At 39.9% G+C, this 22,371-nt stretch overlaps 2 protein-coding genes across 2 annotated transcripts in view; one reads left to right on the forward strand and one right to left on the reverse strand.

The window, feature by feature from the left end:
- The window catches only part of LOC112434948 (uncharacterized), a 36,279-nt gene that overhangs the window by 11,286 nt on the left and 2,622 nt on the right, over positions 1–22,371 (reverse strand). The window contains exon 5 of the mRNA XM_076884655.1: positions 21,780–22,125. Coding sequence (XP_076740770.1) covers positions 21,780–22,125 — 346 coding nt within the window. The remainder of the gene's footprint in view (positions 1–21,779; positions 22,126–22,371) is intronic.
- LOC112434947 (B-cell receptor CD22) lies at positions 503–5,656 on the forward strand. Its single transcript, XM_076885454.1, has 9 exons — positions 503–703; positions 981–1,271; positions 1,355–1,588; positions 1,694–1,798; positions 1,905–2,123; positions 2,577–2,918; positions 4,038–4,383; positions 4,476–4,533; positions 4,893–5,656. The coding sequence occupies exons 1-9, from the start codon at positions 649–651 to the stop codon at positions 5,076–5,078; spliced, it is 1,836 nt and encodes a 611-aa protein (XP_076741569.1). The 5' UTR covers positions 503–648; the 3' UTR covers positions 5,079–5,656.

A 22,371-nucleotide genomic window follows, 5' to 3' on the forward strand; every position in this document is an offset into this window, starting at 1 on the left:
CCTCCACCAGTGTGTGAATGAATAGTGGAATCATAAAACGCTTTGAGGGTCTCGAAAAGCACTATATATATGCAATCCATTATCAATAGTTGTGCGTGTTGTGTTACTTTCTGGGTGATTTGCAGCTTCAAACATAAAAATCTTTCACATTGTTTGTGTCAAAAATTAAAACATTAAAGACATCATGTTTGGAGGTTTAACATCTGTTAAATTAACAACAACAAACAGCTTCACATCTTCACGTTCTCATTGTTATCACTGAAGGTTTTTTGTTGTAAATAAACACAAAATATTTATGTGAAATTTAATGATATTGCAATTTTTACATTTTGTAAACTAAAAAACAATATTATAATTTTAATAATGATGACAAGAAATAGAAAATACATTTATTTGAGGTCAATACATGGATTCTTCACTAGAGGGCTCTTTGTGGGGGAAATAAGTAAATGAGGAAGTGATGGTGTTAAAGCTGAATGCAGTTTGTCTGCTGACACACTCACACAAGTCAGTGATTCCTGGTAGACAGATGTTGATTTTTAACATTCATGTTTCTGATATTTTCCAAACTCTGAGAGCAGCAGTGATCGGCTCTTTACAATCATCATACATCAACTTTCTCATTAGAAGAGAAAATCTACAGCAGCCATGTTGTTGGCCGAAGCTGGATGTTTGTTCATGGGTTTCATTCTGTGTCTCTCAGGTAGGAATAATTTGTTTCTCCTCCTCATGATGACTGTGATGCTGTTTGTGGAAGGCAGGAGTTTTAGTGTCAAACCTGCAGAAAGTTACAAAATGATTTTAGAGAACAGAAGATTGACAGTTAACAGGATTTGTACTTTTACTGTTCTGAACTCTCAAGTGTATCAAAGCACCAGATTGTGATCCTTCACAGTAACATGCTGTCATCACAGATTAGCACAGAAAAGAAAGTTAGCATAAATGTTCACCATGTTTTCTAATCACATGTTGTGTTAAAGGTGTTCAGGGAAAAGCAAACAGCATCTGTGCCTTGAAAGGTTCATCAGTGAATCTGCCCTGCTCACATCAACATCCCACTGCAGGAAATGGCTGGTACACTGGACACGATACTGTCTCCAAGATAAAGTTCTCAGTAGAGGAAACACATGTAAAGTACAGCATGTCAGCAGAGAGTAATTTCACTCTAACAATCAATAATCTGACAGAGAGAGATGCAAATTTTTACTGCTGCATTAAAACTGCTGACAGATCAAAGTGCCAACAAAGTGGAATTCATCTCCAAGTTACAGGTACAGTTCTTTTTACAAATGCATCACAAATGAATGAGTTTATGAATGATCAGTGTATTCATGTTGGTCATGTGACCTCTCAGAGCTGCAGGTAAAGGTGATTCCTGCCACAGAGGGACAGACAGTAACACTGATGTGCAGCAGCAGCTGTCCTCTGACTGAAAAGCCTGCAGCCTACATCTGGTACAAGAACAGAGAGTTTCTCTATGAGGACTGGTCTCCCTGGTACCAAGAGCTGCTCAGCAGTGAGGAAGCAGTCACATACTCCTGTGCTGTCAAAGGCTACGAGCATCTCAGAGCCCCTGAAGTCTCTGTGGGTGAGTCACGATGGACACCTCCTCATCATGTTATGAGATGTTAAACACAAACACTTTACTCTTCAGACTCTAATGAATTTACGGAAAGTTGTTGGTTTTTCTCAGGTTCCATCACAGAGACCTGCTTCAGTGTGACCTATGCTAAAGGGAGAATGTGTTCTTCTCAGCAGACATCAGTGGACGAGTCCTGCTCCATCACATATCCCAGAGGTGAAGTTCTGGACAAACTGCACTTTGAAATTTCATTTTTATTTGTTGATTTATTTGACATGACAGAGATGAACTGGTGGAAAATGTGTTCATCATCTCCCAACAGAAATTCATGTCCAGAGGACTCCTGCTGAACACAGAGGTCACATCAGACTGACCTGTAACAGCAGCTGTTTTCTGACTGAGCCTCTGATTTCCTTTGTGTGGTATGAGACCAGAAAGCCTACAGTGCAGGAGGGAAAACAGATTCTAGTTTCCAGATCTAATCATGACAGTTTGTCTTGTGCTGTAAAAGGTCTTGAGGATGTGCGCTCTGCTGACGTCTGTGAGTAAACTTACTGTCTCTCCACTTACAAAGTATTACCACCACTTCTTGCAATTAAGACTAATCATCACACTGGTTTCCTGTAAAGTTCAGGATCAGTTTTAAAACGTTGGTGATCACATCACAATTCTCAGCTGCAGATCCAAAACTCTCCCTCTTCAGATCTGCTCATCTATGATACTAACAGTATTCATCTCCTGACTTCTGCTCAGCTTTTTCAGTCTCACCCAAGAGTAACTCAGTCTGTCATTTTGCCCAGTGTATTTCTTTCTTCTTTTATATATATTTAATGTTATTATTTTATTATTGCTTTTGTTAATTATTTGGTTGTTTTTATTCTAAGTATACTTTAAAGTGCTTTTTACTTGTTGTTGTGTTTAAATGTGTGATAGAAATAAACTGATTTGACTAATTAAGTTAAAATATCTCTTCTCTGTTTCATTGATATTTCAGGTTTCAATGATTCCTGCTGGGCGTTGAATTATGTCCACAGCAGAATCTGTGCTCTGGAAGGATCTTCAGTCAACATCTCCAGTAAATACTCACATCCTGACTACGAGCAGATAAAGTCTAAATGTTGGTATAAAGTCAAGAGAAATGCTGAGGAGGACATCAGGAGGAACCTGACTGAGGATGCAGATCATGTGGAGTATGATGACAGCATGAAGAACCAACACATCCTCAGATTAAAGAAGCTGAAGAGAGATGACTCAGCAGAATACAGGTTCACCATCACAACAGAAAATGAAGAAGTGAAACAGTTTGATTTTCCTGGAGTTACTCTGATTGTCACAGGTAATTACAGCTTGTTTGACTCACTGTTCATTGTTTAGATCCCAGTTAGTCCTGTGTGTTACTCAAATAAGCTAACAGAAACTAATCTAAGCTGGTAGTGGGGAGACTCACCCAGCTCTAACAGCCTACAGCTGCATGACTACAAGGTTTCAACTTGATGATGAAATCCACGAGCAACTCCAGAGTTAGCTGCAATTATTAGCTATTAATGGCAATTAACAGAAGCTCTGCTCACCTATGTTTGCACTTGTTACTTTAGTGGTGAAAATAGTTCCCAGGTATGTGTTAGCATAAGGACTAGAACAATCTGTGAGAACGATTTTAGAGATGTAATATTTATACACAAGTTTTCAGCTTTATTGTTACTGAAAATGTCCACAACTTTAGACTTTAAATGTAGTCTTGTGTTGCTTTGAAGGAGAGAGAACATCAAGGAGAAGCAGAGACTCAGCACAAAATCACCAAACCTCTTCCAGGTTTCAGTCCAACACAGCCAGAATTCCAGTTCATAAATCCATTGATTATGGTTCATCCACTCGGGTTTACAACTAAAAATGTCCTCCAGTAATGTCACAGCTGTCACACGTACACTAAGATTTGTGGCCCTTGGACCATTTACTGCCAGTGGGCTCATTTTGGGTTACAAACAGCATGAAGCACCATCATTCATCTATGCAAACTGGTCAAGGAGACACAACCTGATCCATGATGGAGTCATCAGACGTTTCAAGATGTTTATACAAACTGATGCAATTTTATTTCCTCATTCAGTCAGTGATGAAAGGTTTTTTTAGTCTAATTTTTCTGTTTCAGTCCATGCATGGTTATCAGTCCCCAAACAGAGAAAGAACAGACAGACAAATGTTAAGTTATGTGAGCAATTAAATCTGTCATCTCCTACATAGAGTTAAAGCTCTTCATGTTATCCTTTACAATAAAATCTTTACTAAATTATTTAGTTTTCTTTTCTTAAACCTAATACAGTTCTCATATTTGTAAAAGAAAAATATTCTCTCACTCACTTTGTAACATTGACGCTAAACACCAACCTGCTGTTTATAAGAAACACTTAACATAAAATATCTCTTACAGTTACTGACAAGTTTAAGTGTTTTTCAGAGCTGAGAGTGAAGATGAGTCCTTTTGCAGTGGTGACAGAGGGTCAGAGAGTCACACTGACCTGCAGCACCAGCTGTCCTCTGACTGACAACACAAACTACATTTGGTACTTGAACAGTCGACCTCTGACCCCGAGAGAGAACCAGAACAAACATCTGATCCTAGACCCAGTCAGCAGGGAGGATGCAGGAAGCTACTCCTGTGCTGTGAAAACCAACAAAGATATCAGCTCTGCTCCAAAGACTCTCACTGTCCAAAGTATCACAGGAACATGGACACCAGCAGCTGCAGGAGTTTCTGCAGCTCTGCTGGTTTTAATACTTCTCACTGTCTGCTGGTGTGTTAGGTGAGCATCACTGTGTTCTCTTTCAAACTGTCATTCACACACTGACCTGACACCATCTGTTCACTTTCATATTCCCTTATTTCATTAACCAGAAAAAGGAGAACTTCTAGCCAATCATCAACAAGTGAAACAATGGAAAACTTGGAGCAGGTAAACAAAATAAATGCAATAATTCTTCTACAACAGAGGAACATCCCCTTGATCTATCTAGATTATTCCTTCATGCATGACAGAGCAGCTTCATTTTAACAAATATTGGAGATTATGTATTGGAATTTCAGGAGCAGGACTACCCCTACAAACACCGTAGTTCCAGCTGTCATCTATATAGGTTCCCCCAGTTCTGCAAGCTGATCATTCTTGTTTACATGCTCCACCCTCCCTCCCTCCTTGTTCTCCATTCTTTAACTTCTTCGCTTCTATTTAGTACATGGGGATCTGCCAGGCCCGGGAGCCATCGTTAGCCCCTTTTAACATGTTATTAACATGTTATTTCTCTTTTTTATCAGGTAAATTTTGGACCCCAGCATGACGACATCTCAGCTCAACCAGCAGAGCAGGAACTTGACTACAGCGAGATCAACTTGTCCAAGATCCAAACAGAACATCCCTACTCCACTGTTCAGTCATTTCAAGAGCAGGAGCATGTCCCCTACGCTGTTGTCAACTTCAGAGACAACACAACACCTGAGTGAGTTTATTTTATGATTATCAATAAAACTCAATGACCAGGCTGTGGACACCTAGAGCCTGTACAACACATCAACTTAAAGAAGATAAAATATAAAAACACATCTGGACTTAAATTGTTCTGTTCATGATGTTGGTATTACATTCACTTCTTGTATTTACTTTTTCTGATGAGTATGAACAAACTGTGGTCACTCTTGACAGGCTTCGTTCAAACCCTCATAGGAACTGAAACTAAAGCATTTGTAATGGTTACCAGCTTTTTATGTTGAGACAATCGTTCTCAGGCTCTGTCTCACACTAGATAAGAGGAACCCTCAAGAGCAGCTCTTTATCTATATATGTATATATTAAAATGTGTTTCTTAAAGTGTCTTTGACACATTAAAAGGTCATCATTATCTCAGGCTTTGCCCAACATGCCAGCAAAATTGTTCTAAAAATTGCATTAAAGAACAAACAAACAGTTGAACTCAATTTCTTGTAAAGTCAAAAATGTCTTCATCATAAATCCATTGGAGATTTATAGGACAGACTTCATATTTATGAACATGTAACAAACATTTTGTATTACAAGTAGAATAATAAACTTTATCTTTAGCCCTTGTGTTGTCCTTGGGTCATTTTTGTCCTCTAAAGAAATCTTTTGCTATCAAAAATGTGTTTTTTATTCATCAAATGGTCTGAAAATAACAGAAGTTATTCATTACTATGCTATGCATGATTGGAATAAGTTTTAAGTAATTTGATTTATTAATGGGGTTTTTATTGGATTTTATAATACCTGTGGTCCTTGTGGACAACAATGACCCCAAAGTGTTGCAAAGGGCCATGTTTTCACACCATACTGCTTTCAAACATCTTTGATCTTGGATCACTGATGTGTGGGGTCAAGCACTGGTCATAACAACCACAACAACAACAACAACAACAACAACAACAACAACAACAACAACAACAACAACAACAACAACAACAACAACAGGCAGCACAATGAGGAGGCAGGTGCTCTATATTCAATGAAATTGTATTTATATAGCGCCAAATCACAACAACAGTCGCATCAAGGTGCTTCGTATTGTAAGGTAGACCCTACAATAATACATACACAGAACGTATGCTCATAGGCCTCCATTGCACTAGAGATTTGTGAGTATACTTTTTTTTACCATGTTGTGCAAAGCAATGACCAGTAGAACAATACATATATTGTCCTCTAGTATAATGAGGACAACGAGAGAGGAAGAATAATGGATCGAATGCAGCTGTAGGCATATGTGGGTGTGTTGATTCTTACTGCCGTGCATCCAGTAGAGTCGCTATGGCCAGTTTATGACATCCTGAGTCTGGTAGAGAAGTTTTCATGCTGACACAAGATTAATCATAGAATCACAAAAAGGATATCATTTCTTAATAAAGACACAATAGAAGATCGTCATTCATGACACAAACGTGCTCCCATTTGCTAGTTTCTTCTTCAAAAAAGTAAGAGTTAGTAACTGAGTTACAATATTCTAAAAGTAATTAATTACTTGAAAAGTAACTGTTGCATTACTTTAAAAAAATGTTTAACCCTCTGGGGTCCTGGGTGTAATTGGCCATTTTTGACTACTTTTGATTTTCCCTCCACATTTTACCTTTAAAAACTTTTTACTTTGCCTTGTTTGGTATCATCCTTTTCAGCACAGCCTCACGTGTCTGAATTTACAGTCAGGTTTACATTTTGACATACTGTATTAACACAACTGATCTAAAATCAGACAAAAAACATAAAATCCGAGTAAAAAAGCTTATATTTTTTACTGTAACAGACATGTGTAATGAATCATATTTCATTTCATATTTCTTTAAATACAAATATAAATTGTCAATTTTAAAATCATACGCACAAGTTTTGAAAATAACAAAGTTACTTGCAGCCATTTACCTTTTACCCCTTTTTTAAATAACCATTTCAAACTATTTACAGAACAATCAGCTGTTCTGCATGCAATAAGATGCCACACAAATTTTTTGTGCCACTCCAAAAAAATAATTTCTGTCCTCTATAAAGGAGAACATCACAGCCTGATACCTGCAGGTCTGACAGCAGCAGGTGCATCATCCTGATTCTACCTGGAGACAGCAGTCACCTCATTGTTCTGACACAAAACACAAAACTATCCACAACACTACACACTAACTACACAAGACAACAGATTGACTACACACTCCAAACACGCTAAACGTCACAAATCTCTCACATCTCAAAACTCGCTCTCTCTCTCTCTCTCTCTCTCTCTCTCTCTCTCTCTCTCTCTCTCTTTCTGCTCTCTCTCTTTCTGCTCTCTCTCTTTCTCTCTCTCTCTCTCTCTTTCTGCTCTCTCTCTCTCTCTCTGTGAACAAAGTTTGTGTTTTTTCCATTGTTTAAGCACTGCTTCCAGCCAAGAGTGATACCATATATGCCCTATAGCTGCAGAAAAGGCTAACATTGATTATTTTTACAAAAAAACAGCTAAACATGAGATGTGTTCTCCATTCTTTAAGCACCTGTTCGAGCATCGTTTAAGCACCGGCACCGTTTCAGAAGTACCGGTTTGGCACCGGTATCAGATAAAACCTAAACGATACCCATCCCTACCACGACTACTTTATTCTTCCTCAGTCAAACAGCAGCACTCATGCGATTGTTTTCCTCCTAGCTCCAGGTGTTGTGCCAAAAAGTGACCGTGATTACCATCAGCGGGAGCGCGCGGCTGCTTAAAGCTGTAGTGTCCAGATTGCTTACATAGTCAGCTACTTGCATGCAACTGATATAAGAGTGTGAATGTGTATGAATGTAGTTAGGAAGAATCAGTTTAATTGTAATTGGGTGAATGTGACATGTTGTACTAGATACATGTTGTAATGTGTTTTGACAAGCAACCATTTGACTAACAGGTCTGTCTCACCTGCTCTTGTTCCCTCTCTGTTCCTCTCTCTCCCTCTTTGTGCTGACAATCAAGCCAAACAGCAACATCATCAAATATAGTTGAAACCAGATATTTACATACTCTTCAGATAAAAACATAAACACTTGTTTAATTGTTAAACATCAAATCAGACTAAATGCTTATTTTTTTTAGATATAAAATACATATATAAATATAAACAACATATTTGTTAAATAGAGAGAAATTGTATGTATTATTGTATTCAAAATTGAGCCACACTTATGGAGCTCCACAGTTCTTTTCTTGGTGTTTTGGTTGATATCTCTTGATTTTTGCATGTCAGAGAAACAGGCTCTGTGTTTTGCCTTATATGCATCCACAGCTGTGCCACCAATTTACTCACATGGACTCTACCAACCAACCAGAAGCTTCTTAAGCTCAGAATGCAATCGTCTGGAGTTTTCTTATTAATTAACAATAAACTTAGTGTACATGTACTCCTACATTTGATGAAAGTGATAAAAATAGACAGGTCTCTCTTTATTCTGATATTTAACTAATTCAAACGATATTTCAATATTTATTGATCTAAAACAAAAAAGTTTACTCTAAAATTGATGTTCAACAGTAAAGAAAATTTTTTTTTTTGTTTTTCACTAAAGTGTATGTAAATATCTGGTTTCAATTGTGAATATACTGCTGTGTATTGAAATTCATCTTGTTTTGCATAGAAATATACTGAACAACACACAAAGCATAATATATAAAATAACATCTACCTGAGTTTTTTCTTTGAAAGAAGCTCCTTATGTCCATTGTTTTGTACATCAGTACATAACTGAAAGTGATTTCGAGTGCTTTGATTAGCCATTGAGGGTAACAACTAGATTTGAAGAGATATTATTTACATTGTGCTTCTTCTATTTTGGGGGAATCAAAGTTAACTCACCCAAACAATTTATCCAGGCAATTTGATTAAGACACTAATTGATTAGAAAAAAATTCAAACAAAAATAATATTTTCATTAAAGTATCAATACAAGTTCAAAGCTCATTACTGCCACCATGTATCAAAAATTCGTAATTTGTTTTAATTTTTCAGCTGAGTCTATGAAAAATGTTTAATATAACACACAACAGGCGTGCAATAGTATTTGTACACTTGCAAGAAAATTCCCATAGAGCTATATGTGTGGTGTGCAGTGTCTCTCTAAGGAAATGTGATGAAACTGGTGGCAGGCCTTAAAAACACACTTTTATCTTCTGTAAAAGGCTGAGCTGTGCTAATTTACACAAGAACTGGACTGAAAATCTGTGAAAACAGGTCTAATGGACTCAATCCAATGTGAATATAGTGGTTCAGTGATTGTCTGCAGCTAGCTGTAAAGCACCATGGAGGTTGTGTTATGGTATGTGGATCCATATACTGCTGATGGTCTGGTGGCATTTTAGGGTCCCTTTTATCGCACAGCTTAAGGGAAACCTTCAATGACTTGAGTGTATTTGTAAGTGTATGTATGGAGTGAATATGAAGAACAAGTGAAAAAGAAAAGGGAAGCAAATACTGCAGACTTACATCAACCAATCAGAGGTAGATTAACCCACAGTGTAGGGAGAGGCAGAGACTTACGTGACACTGTCACAGTGAGTTTACATTTCCTTAATACTCGGTCCAAAAAAGGATAAGCTGTATAACTTCTTTATTGGTTCAATGTTAGAAGTAAACCTGATCAACCACAACAGGATCAGTGCTAAGGTCACATGATGCTACATGAAACATCTTTAAACAGACTTTAGTGGGTCGGTTGTTTCCTGAGTCAGCTTTAAACCACTTCACACTCATATTTCATAGTAAAAGTGGAAGTCACTGTGGTCAAACTGTCATTCAGTAAAGAGAGCACACTAACACAGACATTACAGTCTTTAGTCAGACACACAGCTCACTAGGCTCCATTCAAACACTTTTCACAGCCTCCATTTGTGATGTTCTTGTGCTTTCAGTTTGTCAATAGTAATTTTGCCAGAGACTGGAGGACCTCCCTGTTCTCATCAAATAATCTAAGTGTCCCAAAACATCCACTAGGACTGCGTCAATGTATGTGGGTGCTCCACAGAAGATCTTCCACTGGAGCAGTCTTGTGACATCACTCTACACTCAGCCTTTGACTAAGTTATGATGATTGATGGTCAAACAGTGCACCTTAAATCTGACCCTGCACACAGGGTCAGATTATATAGCGTTAGTCTTGACAATCACAATAAGGAAGACCACACCCAGTTGTCGGTGCCTAAAAGCTGCCAGGAAATTATTTTCCAGGCGGCTCATTACAACCTGATGGCTTGTCACATGGGGTATGACAAAACTGCCCTGTGGTTTGCATCATCCAGTGCTGGAAGCCAGGTTCTGTCCCAAATACCAGGCGGTATGTGCCCGAGGAGGGGGGCGGTGTTCACAGAGGGAAAATTTGGAGCGAGAGTGGAAGAATGAGGGAGGGTCTGTAGTGAGGGGAGGTCCAGAGGCAATAATACAGACAGAGCTTGGCTGGCCAAGTTGATTGATGGGGGTATGCAGGGTATGGTGTGTGGCTTAGCTGCAGGTTAGGGGTGGAGCAGTGGGTTGTGAATTGGCCAGGGGAACCTGGCACAGCCAGGTCTGTCAGCCTTCACACCAACTACACCTTTCCTATTTTCAGTAGCTACTGGGGCCCAGAGAAGAGAGATGTGTGGTATGTGCAAGGCGGAGAAAGGAGCTGACAAAGTGTATATATGTAAAAATCACTCTAAATAAAAACAGTTAATTTGTCTCTAAAAACACCAGTACAGTAAAAGTTCACCATTGTTGTTAAAGAGGTTTTGGATCTGCATTCATGCTTCTTTTCTACTGCACATGACAATGAGTTCCCCGTACTACTTTACTTCACAGGAACCAGAACTCAATCCATTACAGCACTCGCCTCTGTCAGTGCGCCCAAGAGCAGCTGTGACTACAATGTAGCTTGCTATCGCCAGTGTCTGAATGTGTGTGTGAATGGGTGAATGACTGAATGTAGTGAAAAGTGCTATACAAATGCAGGCCATTTACAGCACTTTTTGGAATGTGGTGGGATGAAAATTGACATTATGGATGTGCAGTTGATAAATCTGCACAGTATGTTTGATGCTGTCATGTCAATATGGACCAAATGTGGGAAATGTTTCCAAAATTAAGACAGCTTTGAAGGGAAAATGGGGAACCAATGTGTACCTAATAAAGTGGTACATTTACTTTTACATTTACTTAGTGTTTAATAATATTTAAAAGAACAAAAAGTAAAGTGAGTTCAGCCGAGGCCCAGTTAATCTTACCTTCTTTATCACAAAGGGTTTATGTTCTGGAAAAATTCAAAATGTTAATCATCATATTCATTGTTCCCAAATAAGGCACACAGGGAGCTCTGCCCACAAGTTGTTCTGATATGGTAAGGAGGTAATCCATAGTAAATATAAGTACCCTGCTTTGAGTTCATATTTATATTCATAGTCAAAAGAGCTTACAAAGAAAAGAAAGTAAATATGAACTCATATTTACTTTGAGTTCATATTTATCACTTCCTGTCTGTCTAAAAATCCTTTTTAAAAATTATTTTTCACAACTTTCCAGGACTTGCTTCTGTACGCACAAACACACACCTTCATCTGTCACCTTCTTATGCCCTCCGGGTGGCTCTTCTGTGTATCCTACTATTAACACATCCTCATCCTCCCAGCCTGTAACAACAACAAAGCTGGCACTCAAACAGCACAGGACACGACTCCTTCATGAACAGCACACAGTCTCAGTTTCAGTGTTGTGTTCACACACAGGCTTAGTTTTCAGCTTTCATTGCCTCAGTGAAGTGAAAGTACATAACCCTCACATTAAAAAAATGAGTGCGGAAAATTCCTCTGGTGCCATCCAGTGGTATGTTCAGTGCACTTCACTATTCCTGTTAATACAACATCTGAAAAAGAAAAGAGTGTAAAGTCCTGCTGTCATAGTAAAAGAATTTCTTCATAAACTCAGAAAAATCAGCATTTGAACCAAATAACAAAAGTATTTTAAAAATCTGGTCTCAGATTGATTATTTTACTGTTTTATTGTGAAGCACTTTGGTGTGCCTTAGGGTTTTTAAATGTGCTATATAAATTGTATTGTAGAATAAGCTGAATAACACAGTGTATTGTGGTCTGGCTTGCACTGTCAACAGGTAAGCATTTTTCCAGTGATATGGGGGAAGAAAGAAACTGTCACAGTGTTTGAAACGGACTCACGTGCAGACCAGGTATCCTTGGCAAAGAGAAAGTGCGTTTATTTACAGTGAGACACCAGGTGAGAATATATATACAGTGTGGTGGGGGAAAGGGTCCGGGGGACCAGGGGCCAGGGGGAAACAGGGATTAATCCAATACACGTTCTCAGTGGGTTCCAAACACACACACGCTCGCTCGGGTCCAGGTCAGATCTATATACACACAGAGAAAGAAGTCCAGGTTAGGGATAGTCCCAAACTCACAGGTTCAGGTTCAGGTTGACTGACGCTGATGGCTAAACGATCCAGCGAAGGATGCCACAGGTCCGCTGTCATAAATAGTGCTCCAAATCAGCTGGGATCGGCTGCAGTTGTGACGGTGCGCACAGGTGCGTGGGCCAGGGGCGGGAGCCTGTAATGAGCACCGCCCCGGCAGAGGAGAGAGAGAGCGCAAAGGAATAAACAAACAAAACATGTTGCCAAACAGAGTCAGCCAGCGAGGCACAGGGACCATGACAGAAGCACACACACACACACACACACACACACACACACACACACACACAGATATATATATATATATATCTATATTTATATATCGTTAGCTTCATAGCATAAGTGCCTAAGTCATTGACTTAGTCAAATGACTTAGGCACTTATGCTATGAAGCTAACGATATATAAATTACCAACTGCAGGCAGTCTTTACCTTCCAATCTCAGGCCTTAGGCCTGGGAGCTTCAGTGTTTTGTGCAGTGCCTTTGTCTAGGACTGAGCTCTTCTGGATAGAGGTGGTGGATATCATTTCTAGTATCTGGTGGAGCCACGGACCCAGCTTAAGGTTCCAGCTATTCACTATTCTCACCATCTTTCTTCAACACCTGATGCAGACCTCGCTAATTGGGCGATGTCTGAGTTTGTATGTTATACAGTTTGATGTCACCAGTGTAGACAAGGCGACTGACAACTGCTCCACTTCGTACTCAGTATCTGTAGCCCGTCTTGTTAATGATCTTAGTGAGGGGGCTGAGGCCAATGAAAAACAGCAGTTGGAACAGAACATCTCCTCTGCAGATCCTGCAGTTGATGGTGACTGTTCTCCTGGCTTTAAATTAACCTCTAGTGTTGTTCCCCACACCCCCACTGATTTGTGATGAGGGGTCTTTGGTCCTATTGACCTTGTACAGTTCTAGGCATTCCAGGATCCATGTCAGGGACATTGACTCACAGACAATGTTCCCTCTAATTTTTCATGTGCCTGAGCAAACACACAAACTCCCTGAGCGGACCCTTGGACCACTGTGAGCAACAGCAGATGTGTGCACTCTGGTCACGCCAGCATCAAATCCATCCAAGTTTATTTATTACAGTGGTTCCCAAACTTTTTTTGCTCGGCCCCCTTTGCTTTACAAGAAAATCTTTGTGCTATCAATGCATTTTTCAAAAAAATGCTTCTCTGTGCAAAACATGCTCACGATGCAGGGGGATTAAAATTTTGTTGGGGATACCTACCTTGGTACCACCGCTGTGCAGGTGAAGCCAGTGTGCTTGGACACGTTGCAGTGGAGATTTTTTCTTTTGGTTTTTGACCACCCTGAGTCTTGGGTTGACATAACATCTTGTTGCTATGCCACCTTAAATTGGTCATGTGATTGGTTTACCACAACTTCTTTATTATTCCTCAGCTAATCAGTCCACACCGCATTTTCTTCTTAGTAACGGCGATGTAACAATAGAAATAGTAATTATTCAGATTACTAGTTACTGAAAAAAGTAACGGCCGTTATTCCCACCACTGATAATGACACAATTACCTGCATTTCCACTACTCATAAGCTCGTGTCAGTATTTAATGATCAATATCCACAAATGAATATTGGAACTAAATGACACTAGATAAGCACATATTTGACTGAGAACTTAAACTTCACCTTAATTTAACGTCTGCCCTGCTCACATCTCGTTGTCATTAGCGTGTCTTCACTCCACATCGGCCACACTGCTTTGCTAGCTAAAACACGGGTGTCGGCATATAAGGACGCCATCATAACCACTGTGGTCTTCAGGACTTTGAGATATAAAAAGTATATTTATGTGGATTCACCTCTGTTTGCACCATTTTGTTATCAGCGGTTGCATCTGTGCATGCCAAAGAGAAAATTTTCATAATAACAGCTGGATACTGAGCTGACTCTACCTGCCTCTTGCATGTAGCACAAGCGTTTACTACTATAAGGGAGAAGAATTTCAATTTATAAAGGCAGTTAAAAAAAACTGTTAATACTTCCATGAACCATTGAGCAAGGCATATTACTAGATAGATGCTATTAGGAATGCTTTCAAAAGGCATCAACAGCACAAATACAGTGGATATCATTCACAGAACAATGTTTTCAACCAGGATGTAAACATTTTCAACAACATTGCAAGCATTGATCAACAACCGCTGATCAATGGCTATGAGTTCCATTCACTGAGAGTTGGGGAATGGCTGCAATGACAGCATTGTAACATGGTGAAAGATGTACCCTTAGGCCCCCTGCTCGATTCAGAGATGGTGGTTGTTGATCAATGGTCATGAGAATTTGCATAATTATGACGAAGGAACTGACCTCCCAGCCCATTGTTCCTTCAGTGAGCTGGTTTCAGTCATTATGCAAATGTACTGTTTATAAGATTGGGGAAACCTGCAGTCAGCTGAGACTGAAGAAGTCAGTTGGATGAGTGATGAAATGTTTCTCCCAGTGAAAACGTTACGTCCAGATGAACAGAATCAACTTTTGGAGACAGAGAATGAACTTGTTATGCTCACTGTGTAACTGTCTCCCTTTATAAGAGCATTTTTCTGACACACTACTTAGCAGTGGCATGCAGTGACTTTTATAGAAAGGAAAGCAGCTGATAAGCAATTAAAAGTCTTGACTAGATACTCACAGTCTCTAGTGAAATTGAAATAAGCCCAGTTTTCAGTGAAAATATCAAACTGCAGCCACAAGATGGCAGTAATGTAAAAGAAACACGTTGTTGCAGAATTTCTGAAATACAAATCTGAAATAAAAATCAGTGCTTATTCTTTACAAGTGAAAGTCTAAGCTAATTATCCACATATGTGTGTCTCGTACCAAGCTTCAAGCATCTGGAGAGTATTGTCAATTTTTTAAAATACCATCATTGATGCAGTTGTCTTCTTTGAAAAAGAAAAAGGAGTACATTCTGTTAAAATTATGGTCCCCAGCTATAATATACTGGGCAACATGGCGGCATGGTGGTTGGCACTGTTGCCTCACAGCAAGAAAGACCTGAGTTCAATTCCACCATCAGCCTCTTTCTGTGTGGAGTTTGCGTGGGTTCTCCCTGGGTACTCTGGCTTCCTTCCAAAGACATGCAGCTAGTGGGGTTAGGTTTATTGGAAACACTAAAATTGCCTATAGGTGTGAATGGTTGTCTCAGTCTATGTATTAGACTAGCGACCTGTCCATGGTGCCCTAAGACAGCTGGGATAGGCTCCAGCGGGCCCCCCGACCCTGAAGTTGGATGGATATAAGATGCTGTCGTCCTTACATTTAGAAGAAGTGTATGACTAGGAGCAGTCCGGTTGTGCTGCATGGATGTTGTGTTTAGAATCTCTCCACCACACTCCTCTTTTAGAGGCAGAAACGTGCTACTTGCAACGTGACTCTCATGTGGTTATTTGGTGGTTCAGAAAAAAATTCAAGTGACGAGAAACCTGCAGACATGACGACCTGAAAGTGACACGATGAACAGTCAGTGTAGTGCAGCAGCTATCTGCCATCATTCAAATCAACTTGAAGTATTCTTTGCTGCTCTGTACTTTACCATGATTCTTATTTTCTTTCTTTCCTGTAAAAAGAAAAAAATCACAAGATATGCTCATAAAACTTGCAGCAACAGCAAATTTGATTTAGTTATGAGAGTTTTACCAGAATGAGAGTAGAGACTTGTAACACAGTTGTCTGTGGTTATCTTGTGGCGTGAGAAAAAGAAACCAAGAGAAAGAGGCAGATGATGTCTATGATACTGTAGTTCACTATGATGCATGCAGAGCAACACTTTTGAAAGAATTATTATCACACATCTGGATCTATACTGTTCACTCTACGGAATTCTTCTTTAGACTAATTAGTCAGTAATGACACTTTGATATTGAAGATCTCATCTTTAACTGTAAGTTTCTCAACACCAATGTATACTACACCATACTACACTAAAGTAATTAAGTAATAAGTAAACAATTAAATGACGTAAAAGTTCAGTACCGTAAAATTATATATAAGAATTCCAGCTTCTCATGTCCCTTTTTACCCATGTTGCTGTCATTCGGTATCTTTACGTCTATCACTATGGCCATCTTCCTCTCCTTGTCCACCACTACTATGTCCATTCACTTCGCCATCACCAGTTTGTCCATCTATATCTCAAAGTCCCACAGGATCTTAGTTCGGTCAGTCTTGGTCATTCTCGAGCACCCCCCTAGAGGGAGGTCCATTTTGACCTCGGGACTTCCAGAACATTTTCCAGGCCACAGATGTTTCTGTCCTGCCTGCTAGCATCTTACACCCTGCTGTTATGTGCTGGATTGTCTCAGGGGTACCTTTACACAGCCTGCACCTGGGGTCTTGCCTGGTGTGATAGACCCCAGCCTCTATGGATCTTGTACTTACAGCTTGTTCCTGTGCTGCCATGATTAGTGCCTCTGTGCTGTCTTTCAGTCCGGCTTTGCCCAGCAACTGGTAGGATTTCTGGATGTCAGCCACTTCCTCTATCTGATGGTGGTACATACTGCACAGGGGACTAACCTTTTGTGATGGTTCCTCCTCTTTCTTGGGTTTCTGCTGCCTGTGGTATTCACTGAGCATGCGGCCTGACATATTTGTGCGTGTTCGTTGTGTCGTCCTGGACTGTGGTGCTGACACTCACTAGTCCCCGGCCTCCTTCCTTCCGCTTAGCATAGAGCCTCAGGGTGCTGGACTTGGGGTGAAACCCTCCATACACGGTTCGGAGCATCCTTGTCTTGATGTCAGTGGCTTCCATCTCCTCAGTTGGCCAGTTTATTATTCCAGCAGGGCGTTGGTGTTGATAGTCCGGATCTAGTTCTTACCATTCATCTGACTCTTCAGGACGTGCCTAACCCTCTACAGGTACTCAGTGGTTGCAGCTTTCCTACCGGCTTCTTTGTGTCTTCTATTTGCCTGTGGAATTCCCAGATACTTGTAGCTGTCCTCAGCGTCTGGAACGTTGCCTTCTGGTAATTCGATCCCCTCAGTTCTGACCACTTTTCCTGTCTTCATTACCATCTGACTACACTTCTCCAGTACGAATGGCATTCCAACGTTGTTGCTGCATATCTTGATCGTGTGGATCAGGGGATCAATATCCCCTAAGCTCTCTCTTGTGTATATATTGTGTCAGTCTCCCTTTGTCCTTTATGGATCATCAGCTCACCTTCCCTCAGTGTTTTCTAGCTTCTTGTGCCTCCTAATGTTTTGCTTAGTGTAGTTCTTTAAAGTTTTAGTTTTATTGTAATTTTTTTTTGTCTGGATTACCAACCTGATAAATGGTGCCTTTTATTATAGTATTATTGTCTCCCATTGTCCGCATTTGGGTCCTCGACCTCTACACTTGGTCTGCTCATCCCACAGACCCTGACAGTTACTGGATTTTTCTTTTGTGGTGTAAAAAAATAAAGAAACATGATGACAGAAGTTTTCATTTCTGACAGCATGCATGAAAACTGCCCTTTTTGAAGCACTAGCAAGTTTTCTTGCATTTTGCAGGACATTTGTGAAACATGAAGTTCATTATTACACATTTTTCAACTGAACAATTCAAGCACTGCTACTTTTCTTCTGATTTCTTCTGTATAATATGCCCGAAAACAGAGAGTGAACACTGACCGATATACCAGCTGTGGTGTCTCTGTTTTGATGCTGAAGTTATTTCAGACAATAAAACCATCACTGGTTACAAACTCTTTTTTTTAGTGAGCAGGCAGTGACTTGATTGTGGACTCAAAGTCACCCGTGTGGTTATCAGTGAAGTGCAGTGTTGTACAGTGATGAGCTGGGATGTTTTCATCCATAGAGTCAAGGTTCAGCTGAGGAGGCAAGACAGTTATTCTAATTTTACATTGAACTGCTTCAAACCTTTGGCTGATTCTTCTACAGACCATCAAAGTGCCTTGAAAACTATTCACCCCCTTGTTGATTTTTTTTATATCTTACACTTAAAATGATCAGATCATCAAATACATTTTATTGTTAGACAAAGATAAGTAAATGCAAAATACATTTTTAATTGATGATTTTAGTTATTAAAGGAAGAAAGCTATCAGAACCTAATCTTGCCTCCCCTATTTTAGTAGCCTGAAAACAGAACAGAGCTAGAGTCTAAAGATAGAGGCTTGCGTGGCTTCTGTAGCCTCAACCAATTAAATGCAGTGAACTGTGCACTCATCCACATCCTGTGTGTTGACGTGTCGTGGTGGGTCCCCTCAGTAGCTGGAGACTTGCTACAGTGGTGCCAAACATACCATACCAGCTTTATTTATGAAGCACTAAAACCAGGGTTCACAAAGTTCTGTACATATACCAATAGCATAAACACAATAAAACAAAATAACACAAAATAAGATAAAATAAATAAATGAATAAAATAAAAATAAAACAAAACATGTTAAAACAAGTTGATAAAACAAGTTGAGTCAACCCCTCAAAGAGTGCCAAAGGCTTCAGCAGATAAATATGTTATAATAAGAGTTTTAAACTGAGAAAGAAGAGGCCTGCCTAACGTACAAGGGCAGATCATTCCACAACTTTGGAGCGGCTACAGCAAACCCACGGTCATTCAGAGATTTAAAAACAAAAAAATTCACCAAGTTTCACAGAGAAAGTTCGATGTGCCAAATAGGATGTGAACCACTGCAGTGCGGTACTCCTAACACCCGCCAACTGCTGTAAATTAAACTCTTATGATCCACTCTATCAAAGGCAGCAGTTAAATGTAAAAGCACAATAATAACAGTCACCCGAGTCAGTTACTAAAAACACATCATTAAAAACTCTTAGAAGGGCAGATTCTGTACTATGCAAAACTTTAAAACCAGATTGAAAAACTTCTAAAATACTGTGTTCTTCTAAAAAGGACATTAATTGCTTGTAATCTGCTTTTCATTAATGTTTGAGATCAAAGGCAGTTTGGAGATTAAGCCTGTAATTTGCAGTAATATCAGGATCAAGAGCAGGTTTCTTGAGTAGAGGCTGAATCAATGCATGTTTAAGATTCACAAGTACAACACCAGAGGGAAAACCACTATTTACAATGGATTGCACAAATGGTGCTGTAGTGAGGAAAACCTCTTTGAAAAATCGAGGAGGGAGAGCATCATAAGGGGAACCTGAGAGCTTCAGGTGAGAGACCAACTCCTGCAGGCAAAGCAAAGAAACTGGTGCAAACCTGTCAAAGTCAACAGAGATATGGAAAGGGATAGAAGGGTCGAGAACGGAATAGGAAATCTGCGCTTTCACCGATGATTTTCACAAATTTCCTGAGAGGACTCGACACCAACAGTCTGTGGAGCATGAAGGACCACGTCAGTGGTTTTTAAATAAGGCGTAATGCTTGCAGGAGTTTGCCTGAATAACAGCAGCAAAACGTTTTCTCTTAGTATCTTTAAAAGTTTTCTGATATGAATTCCAGTAATACTGTAATGTTTGGTATGACACCTGAAGTTGATTCTTCTTCCATTTATGTTCAGCTCTCCTAAACTTTCTTCTGACAGCAAGGAAGGAAGGGAAACCTCAAACAAGACAGGCTTATGATCCTACCATACAACATCACAAAACCTTTAAGTTAGAGGTAAACCATGAGTCAAATCAAGATCCAACGTGTGCCCACATTTTTGTGTAGGCACAGACACAGGTTGCACAAAATCAAAAGAATAAATAGGCGTTAAAAACATCCATCATAGTACATCAAGCAGAATCCACAACACATACAGATGGTCGAGGTGCTAGTGCAGATGGTGGCAGACCTGGTGATGATGCAGTGTTAGCAGGTGGTGGTGCATCAGCAGAGACACTGCAGGAGGAGACTGAGTGCCAGAGGCAGGTCTTGGAAAACCTCCTTGCTTGGCCTGGGTCTTGGCCTGCACCGCCACTGCTGGATGAGAGAGGGGGGTGATCTCCAGTCTTTTTTTAGTCTTTTTAAGCCATAGTCGAGGCATGCTGGTGGCCTATGACTGAATGGATCATATGGCTGTTGCTTGTCTTATTGGGAGAGTTACAGACGGCAAGGCTCAGCCTGCTGCAAGAATCACAGGGAAGTTTTGGGCAAGCTATGGTGGAGTTATGCTCTACAAAGATGCCACAAACCCTGGTTTGATCAGGGTCACTGCTGGAGGCAGAGTGGGTGGAGATAAGGTGTCTAGATGGGGACAGCCACAAAACATTTTCTTCATTTGTGGATAATGGCTCTTACTGTGGTTCGCTGGAGTCTGAAGCCTTTGAAATATCTTATGTAAACCTTTCTAGACTGACTGATAGATGTTAATGAGATATCTTCTAAGCTGTTCTTGAGTTTCGTTGAACCATCACATGATGCTGCTTTTTGGGACTTTTTAGCCTGCTTCAGGTTCTATTTAAGAGATTTGCCAGTATTCAGGCCTGAGTGTGGTTAGTGAAATTGGACTCACAGAAAAGACTCACTTAGGGGTTATACTGGGTCAGAAGTTGTCCACAGAACCATAGTGGACATGGCCTTATAAAGGGGGCTCAAATGGAGGAATGGTGGAATAGAGATGATCCATTTCATCCTCTGAAGAATTAAGTCTGGGGTAGTGATGATCCTGCTCTGCTGGTTGGGGTGAGATTTCATCATACTTGGAACCAAAAAAAAAGAGAGAAATAACAATTTGAGATGTTATTATTGTTATTATTGTTGAACTTATTGCTGATCTTTCAGTGCAGAGCTCAGCTGGAGAGAGGATTAACACAAAGTAGACTCACTCATAGCTCTTATATGGTAGCTCAGCTGTATGAGGTGGTATGTTAATAAAATGTTTAAAATCATTTACATGGAAATTTTTACAGATTTATGACCTCCACCGTGAAGTACAGGACGTGGAATATTTGGTACAAAATATTACTGTCAGCAGAACAAAATCACTGCCTACTAAAACAAGAGAAGAAAACCAGAAATCAACAATTCTCTGATTTTAATGATTTGGACATCTATTTTAAAATGAAGCCTCTCTCCTAGCTGGTGTGAAAGAAGCATGATAGATGATGCTGATGTTTTATGTTATAGTACAGTTTTATATATATGTATACATATATGTTATTCTTTACCAGGTGCGAGTCATCCAGAGTTTCATGTCTTGAAGGTTTGTGAGAATTACTCTTTTTTCTGGTTTGTAAAAAAAAAGTGAATACAAAGATGAACACGTGGTTAGTCTGAGAATTTGAGACTGAATCTGATTGAACCGAGAGAGAAAACAGGGCTCATCCTCACCTGATCCACCAGCAGACAGTGAGAAGTATTAAAACCAGCAGAGCTGCAGAAACTCCTGCAGCTGCTGGTGTCCATGTTCCTGTGATACTTTGGACAGTGAGAGTCTTTGGAGCAGAGCTGATATCTTTGTTGGTTTTCACAGCACAGGAGTAGTTTCCTGCATCCTCCCTGCTGACTGGGTCTAGGATCAGATGTTTGATCTGGTTCTCTCTCGGGGTCAGAGGTCGACTGTTCAAGTACCAAATGTAGTTTGTGTTGTCAGTCAGAGGACAGCTGGTACTGCAGGTCAGTGTGACTCTCTGACCCTCTGTCACCACTGCAGAAGGACTCATCTTCACTCTCAGCTCTGAAAAACACTCAGACTGGTCAATAAATGTAAAAAGAAACTTTCAATTGTAGGATTTTATGAATTAGGAAAAAAACAAAATAGATCTTGTCCTCAGCAGGTCTTGAAATAAGGTAAATACAACCACAGATGAACAATCCAAGAGGACATGTTACACTATGCAATTATTTATGTAATAAATATTGAGCGGACCTCAACTAAAGACACCTGTACTGCTTATGAGGACTTAAGAGGCTAAGAACCAAG

This window comes from Maylandia zebra, linkage group LG6 (assembly GCF_041146795.1).
Source record: "Maylandia zebra isolate NMK-2024a linkage group LG6, Mzebra_GT3a, whole genome shotgun sequence".
Classification (NCBI taxonomy): Eukaryota; Metazoa; Chordata; class Actinopteri; order Cichliformes; family Cichlidae; genus Maylandia; species Maylandia zebra.

Coding starts and splice junctions, on each gene's coding strand:
- LOC112434947 (XM_076885454.1), top strand. CDS start 649: ATGTTGTTGGCCGAAGCTGGATGTTTGTTCATGGGTTTCATTCTGTGT. Junction 1,272..1,354: donor AATTCATCTCCAAGTTACAG/GTACAGTTCTTT, acceptor GTGACCTCTCAG/AGCTGCAGGTAAAGGTGATT. Junction 1,799..1,904: donor CTCCATCACATATCCCAGAG/GTGAAGTTCTGG, acceptor ATCTCCCAACAG/AAATTCATGTCCAGAGGACT.